At 42.5% G+C, this 12,006-nt stretch overlaps 1 protein-coding gene across 1 annotated transcript; it reads left to right on the forward strand.

The window, feature by feature from the left end:
- The first annotated feature begins 271 nt into the window (after positions 1 to 271).
- Positions 272 to 9,519, forward strand: LOC103583029 (tigger transposable element-derived protein 1-like). The gene is made up of 2 exons (XM_008564456.1): positions 272 to 2,006; positions 9,222 to 9,519. Exon 1 carries the CDS (start codon positions 363 to 365, stop codon positions 1,800 to 1,802), a length of 1,440 nt encoding a protein of 479 aa, XP_008562678.1. The 5' UTR covers positions 272 to 362; the 3' UTR covers positions 1,803 to 2,006; positions 9,222 to 9,519.
- Positions 9,520 to 12,006: the final 2,487 nt, after the last annotated feature.

Here is a 12,006-nt window from a genome sequence, read left to right on the forward strand (position 1 = left end):
CTTCTTGTTTTAGTTCTCGTACTATAAACAAATGTCCTTTCCTTGATCTACTTAGTGTCACGTTTTTTGAATTTTTGTGCTTTTCGTTGGTGACTTCACTGTTTTAAATGGCCCCCAAGCGTAGTGCTGAAATGCCATCTAGGGTTCCTAAACGCAGGAAGGTTGTGATGTGTCTTACAGAGAAAATACGTGTGTTAGATAAGCTTCGTTCAGGCATGAGTTATAGTGCTGTTGGCCGTGAATTCAATGTTAATGAATCAACAATACGGTACATCCAGAAAAAGGAGGAGGAGATCCGCCGATCTGTATGTGAGGCTGCTCCAGGAAGTGCTAAAGTAACATCTATAGTGCGTGATGAAGCTATGGAAAAGATGGAAAAGCAGCTGAATTTGTGGATTCATGAGATGATGACCAATAAAAAAAGCATAGTGGACAGTATCATTGTGAGGCTGAAAGCCAAAGAAATTTACAGTCATGTTACCCAGGGCCAGGAAAATGTTAAACCCTTCTCAGCCAGTGCGGGCTGGCTTGCTCGTTTCAAAAGGCGATACAGCATGAAAAATTTTAAGCTTGCAGGCGAGGCAGGTTCTGCAGATCAAGAGGCTGCAGAAGAATTTAAAAAATACCTGCTAAGCATTATACATGAAAAGGGTTATGTGGAAGAGCAGGTTTTCAACGCTGATGAGACTGGCTTGTTTTACAAGAATGTTGGTAAACGAACCTATGTAATGCAGATGGCTTCCAAAGCCCCTGGCTTTAAAGCATTCAAAGACCGTGCAACCTTGCTATTGTGCACCAATGCCAAGGGCGACTTTAAGTGCAAACCCCTAATGGTATACAGAGCCCCAAACCCACCAGCACTTAAAGGGAAAAACCTGAATTGTATGCCAGTCCATTGGAGGTGGAACAAAAAAGCATGGATGGTATCCAAAATATTCTTGGATTGGTTCCACAATTGCTTCATCCCAGAAGTCGAATGCTATCTCCAGGGCAAAAACCTTGCCTTCAGAGTTTTATTGATTTTGGATAATGCCCCAGTTCATTGCCATGAAGAACTTGAAAATGCCCACCCCAACATAGAAGTTCTTTTCATGCCCCCAAACACTACATCTCTCATCCAACCCCTCAATCAGGGTATAATGAAAGCTTTCAAGGCTCACTACATAAGGCAGCTTTATAGTAAGGCTTATGAGTCTCTTGACACCAACAAGGAAACCACCATGATAGACTCCTGGAAAGCAGTCACCATACGCAATGTTATTGATTATGTTGGCTCAGCCTGGGACAGCATTAAGCAGGCTACTATCAATAAGTGTTGGGAAAATATCTGGCCAGACTGTGTGAAAAATTTTGAAGGCTTCGAAAGTGTTACAGAAAATATAAAGAACAGTGTCAAAAACATAATGCATATTGCACAGCAAATAAGTGGAGAAGGTTTCAGTGACATGAAGGAAGAAGACGTGGAGGAACTTTTGGCAGAGAAGGCAGTAGAACCCACCAACAAAGACCTGGATGAGATGGGCAAACACAGCATCAGAGTCAGTGATGAAAGTCAGGACAGTGATGAAAGTCAGCCTAGGACTCCAAGAATTGTCCCTCTCACAGCGGCCAAAATATCAGAGTGGAATTCTGCCTTGGAAAAAATTTTCAATGACATGGAAGAATGTGACCCTGTGCTTGAACGCAGCCTCACATTTAAGCGCCTAACCTCCACTGCATTTGTCCCGTATTCTGAGACACTTAAAGATTTGAGGAGAAAGGCCAGGCAGACAAGGCTGAAGCAGTTTTTCGAGCTGGTTTGAAAGCTGCCGACACTGTCGACAAGTTGCAGAAGCCAAAGTCCTGATGAGAACTGCCAGACCATGGCACGCCACCCTCACTGTCCTGCTCCTCATCTGCAGGATACATTCCCCCAACCTCTCCTTTGGTTTTCATGGGGCAAGCCAAGGTCAAGAAGTTACACCGCATGGACACTGACCATCACACATCCTGCAGTTCCATCCACAGTAAGATTTTAGTTAATGTTTTTATAAAACCTTAAATGCTTAATCTTTGCTTAATGCTTTTTTCAGGACTTTCTGTATTTACATTATTCCACAGTATACAGTGTGTGTTTACAGTACTATGTGTTTACTATCTGTGTTTATGTGAATACTGTGTATGTGTACTATGGGTATGTATGACAAAGTTAAACTAGTACAATCATATGCTGTAACTGAAACAGTGTTTTATTATAAAGATACTACATATAATTATTTGTAAGAAATATATATTAAATAAGCTGTCTTTGAACAAAAATCCACACAAAATAAGGTTATGTGCTGATTGGTTGACAAAATGTTGTGACTAGAGTCTTGCAGGAACCTAACCCTGTATTTCCCCAGGAGCCATGTTGCAGTCATCAATAATTCAACATTCAAGTAACTTTATAGAATGTAACTACCACAAATGATGAGATTATTAAGCCATAAGGGTCTAATTGTGATGATTTTTCTTCTGAATTGAGTTAACACAGCTATTATGAGTACAGAAGTAATGGAAACAATTATTACAGTTTTCAATAATTACTAAATATAAAATGCAAAATTTTATTTTGGAATGTATATCTTAATGAACTGTATGGGGCTTTTTAAAAAATTAGTTCATTTACACATAGATGACTATCACTTTTTGCTATGAGATGCAGTCCAGCATCTACTGTTTTCCTATCTTGGGGTTTTTTATGCAGATGCTGAAAAACCTTGTTCATAAAAATAAGTACATAAAAACTGGAGGAGTTTTATTATGATGTAACTCATTTCTCTCAAGCCTTCTGACTTATATGGCCAAAGTCCAATATGATCTATCATAAATTTAAAAAATTTTAAATCATCAGTTACCAACTTCATTAAGGTCTCCTTCAATTTCTGTGAAAGCTAAGAAGTGGAAGCCCTTGAGTTACAAAATTCTAGGCATTAAGTTCATTGACTCCTCAACACCACGGATATTTCTAATTGTCCCTTTGTCATGTGGCCTGGAGGTATTCCATCTTGCAGCGGTACACCTCAGGAAGAAAAGAAATAAGGGAGAGGTCTGCCTTTTTATGTGGAAGTGGGAGAAGAGTCCCTGTGAAAGGGGAGGCGGGCAGCCAACCCAGTTTCTTGTCTTCCACGGCCACAGGCACCTTCTCAGTTGGTCACTTTTAGATGAGTGCATAAGCAAGTGGAGGGTCTGGAAATGGATTTCATTAAAACTATCCTGTGCCAGCACATCCCTTGGAAAGTCTTCTGTACACATCTAGCTAGTTCAAAGAACACTGTACCTAAACAACATGCCTGTTCAGAAAACTAATGTCAGAGAGTCAATACTTTATAGCAAGTGGTGCCTGGCTCTGTAACAAACATGTTGTGTCATCTTGGACAGGTCACCTGACCCCTCTGGGTCTGTGCCCTTATTTCTGGTTTAAAGCAAACACAGCCTTTCTCAGAGAACTGCTAGGAGGATCCCATGGATAATAAAACAATTCAGCAATATTTATTGGGCCTAGACTCCATGGCAGATCATGTCATAAGCATTGTGAAAGCAAGAGAGATAAGGTTCCTGCCCTCTTAGAGCCAGGGAAGACCTGCATACAACATGGTGAGTGCAGCCACACAGATGTACACACAGGACCAGGGCAGGGCCAGCTGCTTGACCAACACAGAAGGTGACGTCTTAGTTGGGCCTCTACAGGTGAAGAGGCAGATGGAATTGCATATTGGTGTCACATTTCAGAAGTCCATGGTGTTTCCAAGGATGGTGAGTCACCAAGGGCAACTCAGATCATGGGTGAGGCTGCAATGGAAAAAAATATATTTGGAACACTGTGATACAAAACAAGATAGTTAAAAGTCCCCCGTCGTCCGTTGCTGAAGAAGTTATATGAATGGTCAGTGAACACATGAAGAAGTATTCAACATCGTTAGTTATAAGGGAAATGGAAGTTAAAACCACAGATGAGGCTGCACCCCATGCCAAGACGCAGTGCTGGGGCTGAAAGTCTAAAGACATGCACCTTCTGAGACTCTGCTTAGCATTTAGTGGTTCATCTGCTTTTTAATTCTGTGGTAGTCATTGCTTTTTCCTAATCAGATTGCAGCTGTCTCCTGACCAGGACTTGTTCTCATTCACAGCACTCTGTGCTCACTCCACAGTCAGTGATGTTAAAAGGAATGAGAATGCAGGCATGTGGTTTTCACTGGGCAAGTCTGCTGGACACAATTCTTCTTCCAAATCCACTGGAAAACAAATGAAGCAGGCAGAAATTTCAAGACTTGGTTGCTAAATATCAGATAGGTAACTACTTCCAGAAAATGGGTAGCCTAGTAAACAGGTAGTTTACTGAAAGAAATTAAAGCCTTTAATAAAGCACATTTTTGTTTTGCTTTTCTTCTTCAACAAATCCCAAAGTTCAAGTCTTAGATGGAATGCTAGGGGAAAAACAAAATGTTTTCCATAACTAGGAAACTGGCCAAATTACAAAGGCTAATAACAAACAAGAATGTACAAAATCTCTGGTTCCCAGTCTAAATTCAGATATGCCCGAGAAATGAAATGTTAAGAAGAAGACCAACAAGACTACATTGCTTAAATTAATTCATGTATCCCCTGAGGCTTGGTTCCCACAAACTCCAAAAGCACATGTAAAATCCTTCAGAGCTGGTGGCAACGGTCCCAAATTCATGCCAATACCAAAAATGGACAAAGAAAATATTTAAGGATAAAACATTCATCAGATAAACTAGAATAAATTTCTCCACTGAGTCGTACTTTGTTTTTGAAATAATGTATGTTAATTGTCAAGTGAGAGCAAGCTGGAAAAGAACATGTGCCCTGCCACAGCTCAAGGTCAATCTGCAGTGGTGTAGACACCAGTGAAGCAGGTATGGCTGGGCTGAGCCACTGGTGAAGTGTCAGCACATTCCATCAGGAGGGGCCGTTTCTTGTGCCTTTGAAGGATCTTGATACAGGAAAATAGAGCAGTATAGATTCATAAGACAACTCAAATTGAGTCTTTTAGTCAGAATTTTTTTTTAAGTTTTTGCCTGTTCATATGGAATAATCATCTTTTTTTTTTTAATCCTTATGCTTGTGACCTAATGAAAACAACCTATAAATTATGGCATGGTATTCTGTAAATCTAAGCTACTGATTACTTTCTCCTTAAGCTCCATTTCTCTATTGTTCCTTTGTTTCTATATCGATCCTTTGGCATGTGTTTCCTCTCCTCAATGCATTTCAGAGTGGATGGAGATATCTTTTCTTACTGTCAACTGTTGAGGAAGCCTGTGGGGACATGTGTCCTCTGATGGATAGGTGCTAATAAATCCAGCATGGGTACTTGCTGTGTATCCTGATGGTAACAGTGCAGGCCCTTAGGTTTACAACCTTCTAAGAGAGGTGGAGTTAGGCCCCCTGTGAGCACGTGCTGACTGGGACGCGGCCTCATATATCTGCTCTGTGCCTCAGTGACAACCCCGTGTCCTACCTTTGATCAGGACACCGCAGGTGAGGGTGTTAAGTCCGGCCATGTGGTCCCTGACGGTGCACCACTGGTTAGATGTGTGCTCTCAGATGTCTCAGAGGGTTACTGCGGCTGCCCTGCCGCTTTGCGTTTGCTTCGCCTCCACCACTCAGATTTGCTTCTGCGGCATCCTCCTGCCTTCCCCTCCACACACAACAACACCAACAGGCAACACTAAGAGCTCCAGGGTTGCTCCTGCCCTCCTGGCCAAAGAGATCGCCTTTGGCTTTTAAGCTGCCCAAAAAGCTGCACCGATGGCAAGTTAAAGCCTCAGAGCCATAGTAGAGAAGACTGGACACGACTACCTGGAAAAAACCTATTTTAATCCACATGCGAGCTTGTGGGATTTGAAGACATGCGAAGAGGGCTGGCTCATTTTGCAGAGGAGATGATGAAGCCAACGGGAGCCATTCCCCCAGAGGAAGAAACCTGAATGCGGGGCTTAGAAACAGCTGAGGACACTTATGGTTAAGCACATCTCTCTATAAATAGCAGCTGAGCCCTGCCCTAGAGCGAGGCAGGGGAAAAGAGGAAAGAGAAGGAAGCAACACTGGCCTGGGACACTTGTAAGCCATAAAAGCCTTTTCCATGAAAGAACTCAGGAGCCAGTTGGGACTTTTCATGTTAACTCTGAGTAATAAAAATGTGACAAAAAGATCATTATCACTCAGAACTCAATTGTCTGCAGAGTGTGTGCTGAAATAAATAGGGCCATGGCTGTGAATAAGATGTGTAGCAGTGTATACTTGGGAAATAAATCTTTTAAAAATCACTTAGAAAAACTGATCTTCATTAGTTAAAGACTACTAATGCATGCACAAGAATTTTATTTTGTTCAAGTTACTGTAACTGAAATATCTCATTGCTTACTTATAATTTACCTGTCAAGTCAGTCCTCTATTCAAAATCCTTAAAAGCTCCCCATTTCACTCAGAGGAAAAGCCAAAGTCCTTTGAGAGAACAAGAAGACAAACTACAGCCTGGAGAAGGTATCTGCAAAACACACATCCAGCCAAGGACTTGTATCCTAAATATACAAAGAACTATTAAAACTAAACAATAAGGAAACAATTCAATTTTTAAAATGGGCAAAAGAACAGACAACTCACTAGAGAAGACACAGATGGCAAGTAAGCATGTGAAAAGATGCTCAGCATCATACGTCATCAGAGAGATGCTAGTTAAAACCACCACCACTTCCCACCTGATAGAATGACCAAAATCCAGAACACTGACTACACCAGATGCTGGTGAGGACGGGGAGCAACAGGAGCTCGCATGCACTGCTTGTCGGAACACAAAGCAGCGCAACCCTGCGGAGGCAGATGGGCGGCTTCTCACAGAGTAGCCCTAGCTTATCACACAGTCAGCAGTATGCTCCCTGTTGGTACCTAAGTGAGTAGGAAACTTACATCCACGCACAAGCCCGCACACAGATGTTTACAGCAGCTTTATTCATAATTGCCAACACTTGGAAGCAACCAAGATGTCCTTCAGTAGGTGAGTGGATAAACAAACGTGATACATCGTAGTGGGATTATTCAGTGATGAAAAAGAAATGAGCTATCAAACCACAAAAAGATATGGAGGAACCTTAGTCTACAGCCATACCACCCTGAACACACCTGGTCTCGTCTGATCTCGGAAGATGTGGAGGAACCTTAAATGCACATTGCTAAGTGAAAGAAGCCAATCCGAAAGGCAGCGTACTGTATGATTCCAACTACAGTATATGACGTTCTGGAAAAGACAATATTATAGAGACAGTGAAAAGATAAGAAGTTGCAGAGAGGGAGGTGGAGCACAGAGGATTTTAGGGCAGTGAAATTATATGATACAATAAGGCAGATACATGTCATTATAAAAATTTTTTTTTCTGGCAGCTGGCTGGTAACAGGGATCAAACCTTGGACCTTGGTGTTATCAACAGCACACTAACCAACAGAGCTAACCAGTTGTCAGACGCATAGGATGTACAACACAGAGTGAACCCTAATGTAAACTATGGACGTAATAACAATGTATTGGTATGGCTCATCAGTTGTAACAGGTGTATCACACCAATGCAAGATGTTAATAAGGGAAACAGGGTGGGCGGGGTGAAGGGAGGGTATATGGGAACTCTACTTTCTGCTCCGTTGTTCTGGAAACCTAAAATTGCTCTAAAAAATAAAGTCTAATAATAATAAGCCAAAGTCCTTACAGTGGCCCAGCAGGTCCGACGTAGTCTGTTCTCTTGTTACCTCCTTGACGTCATCAGCTAACTACTGCTCTCCCACTCACGCTGGCCTCTGCTGTTCCTGGAACTTGCCACAGGCTCCTACCTCAGGACCTCTGCACTAGCTAATCCCTCTGCCTGAAACACTCTGCTCCTGGACCTTCACCTCACCCCTTCCTTTGCTCATATCCATCATCAAGTCTGTTCAAGTGTGACTTCTCAGTAACGCCTACCCTGACAACCCAATCCAAAATTGTTCTGTTGCCCTAGGTGCTGGCACCCACCCCCCCTGCTCTGTTTTCCTTCATAACACTTATCACTGCCAAACACATGCAGTTTACTTAGGTGCTGTGTCTACAGAATACCTCCCTGCATTATACAATATATGCCCCATATGCAGAGTATGTGGTCTGTTTGGGTGACTGCTGTATCTCAACACGTGGCATATACAGGCACGTATTATGTTATTTATATAGTGAACTAATGAATTGAGGACCTGGGCCTATGACAGTCCAAGTACCATAAATCTCTTGATTATAGCTACCAAATGTGAAGTTGAGTGATGCTGATGTAGAATCTAGAACCAAAAAGTAATATAATTGATTTAATGTTAAGAATCAAACATTTAAGACAGAAACTATCCTGAAAAAAAAAAAAAACAACTTGGAAATATAATCACTGCAGGCAAAATGATAGAAATGACTCTCTTGCTTTTACCTTAGAGCCTTAATCCCTGCCTTTCATGACTGACAGGTTCCTGTTACCGCCATTTTGCCTGAGGCCAGCTGGTGGGCACCTGCTGCCCAGCCCTTGCCCTGGACTGTCCACATTCGGTGTGCCGGGCTCAGTTTTCTCTCTGTGTGTATCTGGACATCAGTCCAGCTAGTGCTGCTGAGAGCGAGGTCTGGTTACAGCCCTTATGTCCTTATCACTAAGGAAAATCGCTGGATCCAAGGTGGGTTTCCCCTAACCAGCTGGCCTGGTCCCTCGGGCCTTGTCAGGCTCCTGTCGCCTGCTTTAAGCAGCCATCTGTAAGCCCTGCGTGTCTAGTGGGGCTGCGTCATATTGATTTCCTAAGTTTCACAAGGTGGCCAAAATCAGCCGCAGAAGACCTCATGTGATTCTGACATTTCAGAGATGACAGAGACAGACAGGAGAGACACAGAGACAGGAGGCAGCAGAGAGGGAAGGGAATGAACAAGGAAACTGCCACACTGCACTTACGTTACCACTGACACGCTGTCTGCTCGGCCTCAGGACAGCTTCAGGAGAGTGGACAGCCCTTGGCATCCTGCACGTTCTCTTGGGTCTGTGTTCTCCCCGTTGCTCACTGATTCTGTCGTCTGTCATCTCCACTCCACTTCTGAGCCCATCCAGTGAGTTTTACTTCAGTTATTCTATTCCTCAGTCCTGTAATTTCCACTTGTCTATTTTTTGTAAGTCTTATTTCTTTGTTTCCAGAGAACCTGTAATGGCTTTTTGAAGCCTCTGTATGACGACTGCTTGGAAATCCTTGTCAGATGATTCCAGCCTCATTCACTGAGAGGAGAAATGGTTGCTAAGGTCGCCTCTGCAATGCCACTAGAAAAGGAATCATCTAGAAAAGGTTCCATGCCGACCAGAACCAGATCTCCAGACCAGAATCCAGTTATGTCTCTGCCTCGTCTAATGAGTTCTCCTGTGACCAGACTTGGGGGTAGGGCATTGTCAAAATTGTCATCATTTTCTCCATATTTAATAAAACAAAATGGACTCTCAATTGCTACTGAATTGGAAAGCATAAATTGGAATGAAATCAAGCAACATGTCCTCAGTTTTGCTGGAAGGACAGAGTGAGCCATGCAGGCTGCTTCAGACCTTCAAAGAACAAGGGGCCCCCAGCTGAAGGACAATACCCACTACCATCCCTCAGGAGCAGTGTCAGAAGGAGCCGCAGCTTAGATGAGCTCCATAAAATGAAACATGTCCTTAAAGAGCAACCATTTGCCCAGTTCTGTTTTGAACTGGCACCCAGATCTCTTCCCCAAGGCCACTCCCTAACTCCCACAACCTAGCAACAAGGTTGCTTTCCTTTCTCTTGAGAGCCTCAATGTTAAAGATAATCTTTACCCAGAACAGTGTCCACTTCATCTTCTGGTGGTTGTCAGTGACTGGTTATCTTACGTAGCTAGCCATAGTTCCTCCCAATCCTTATTTGAATATTTCCAGGGTGTCTCCTTATGTGCCTCAATTTAAGTAATACATTTCATCAAATCTTACAAACCTCCTGAGCTTGGTCTCTTAACAGAGATTGTGTTTCTCTACTGTTTTCTGAAAAAAATGTTCTAGATACACAGAAACAAATAGGGGCTCCTATTTTTCAGATAAATTCTGAGTTCCCTTCCTACCCAAGCAGGATTTCTTTTCGGTCTTTCCACCTCCATGTTTAAATACTCTAAAAGCCCAAGGAGAAGCAGCACCTGGGGTCTGTTAGGAAACTTGTCAAGCACAAGGGGGGACACACCACACCATGGTCAGCCAGCAGCCTGTGCACCTGCGGAAAAACCCTCAGGTGAGCACACCTTGGGCTCCTGTCTTCTTAAAAGGCCATGCATACAATCTGCTGGTCCCAGGTTATGGTACTGTTGGGTCGATTAGCTCAGTGAGCTAAGTCAGTGGTTCTCAGTGGTGGTCACCTGGACCAGCATCAGCATTACCTGAGAACTTGTTAGAAACACAAATTTTCAACCCCAGACCCAGGCTCACTAAATCAGAAATTCTGGGGCTGGAGTCCAGCAATCTGTATTTTCACAATCCCTTCTGGCGATTCTAATGTACACTTAAATTTAAGAACCACATAACCACCTAAACCAAAGGTAAAAAAGATGGAAGGACAATCATTACTTGAAAAAACCCCGAAATGCATGTACTTCTAATTCTGATGTCAGTGATGTCACTAACATCTTTATATGTGATGGACAGGTCAGTGTTGAACAGCCTTTCCACATCTGGCTGTAAGAGAAGGAAAACCAAACCAATCCAGATATCATTTTTAGCCCATAAGCTCTTCAATGGTGTGTATATGTATATACATATCTATCTATATATATATATATTTTTTTTTTTTATGGGGAAACACACATCACACTCCCCTCAACACCCCATCCCTATTCCCAATAACACTCTCTCCCCACCATCCTCCCAAAGAAAAAGGATTAACTGGAAAGAAATGACTAGTGTGCTCACTGCTCCCACACATGGAGCCAGAACTGAATTGTGCATGTTTCAATGCTTTGAACTGGAAAAATAATACCCACAAATGTTGCTTAGATTTATTGCATCTATTTAGGAACAATATTCCCAATAAACACCACTTGATTTATTTTATCTCCTTCATTTTTCATGATATGTATACATTATGAGCATTTTCTAAATGGAAAGAGAAAGTAAATCCCAGGAGAGACACACGTATATTCTTAAAATTGTCATACAAATAGCCCTCAACTTGAACCTGAACTCTCTAAAAATTATACATTGACATCCTTAAAATACCTTAACTATACCAAATCTGTACTTTCAGACGTCAACTACAAAACAGACATACTAAGAGCATTAGTTTTTAGCAGTGTCACTATCCTTACCTTAAAATCCTACAAATAAATCAAAGGGGAAAGATTAAACACCTGACGTTAATGCATTTATAAGATAAAGATGAATATCATAGAAGTTCTCAGAGTGAACTGTTCAGGCTCAACACAACACTCGTGACTTAAACCAATGGGTTCATCCATCATGAAGGAAAAGAACACATTCTAAAATGTGGGAAATGAAAGAAAAAGATCATATACATTTCCCTGAAGCTACTGATTGGAATACAGTTTTCTAGAACCTCCTTTATCAAGAAAAGTACAGCTGAAGGTCAACTTCCTCTTAAGAAAATTTTCAGGAAAGTTGACCAGTATTATAATATGCTCAGGCCCCTGCAGATCGCTATAAACTCATACACGCCAACACCCAGCAGGGCCCGACAGGCGCCCAGCCGTCCAACCACGCTTGCGGGGTGGCTCGCTCTCACTCCACAACTGTGTTTCCAGTATCTTCTGCTCCCCTAAAACCTCCATGCTCAGATGCCTCCCAGTTTTAGAAAACCTGCCTCCCCAGAGCCTCCCTTCTGGATTCACGCTGGTTGCTTTGGCACACAGGCTCTTGCTGAGGTCACCAAGGACAAGGGTGACCACATATCTAGGTTTGTCCAGGCAGTCTGGTT

This window comes from Galeopterus variegatus, unplaced genomic scaffold, assembly GCF_000696425.1.
Source record: "Galeopterus variegatus unplaced genomic scaffold, G_variegatus-3.0.2 Scaffold187, whole genome shotgun sequence".
In the NCBI taxonomy this organism is placed as follows: Eukaryota; Metazoa; Chordata; class Mammalia; order Dermoptera; family Cynocephalidae; genus Galeopterus; species Galeopterus variegatus.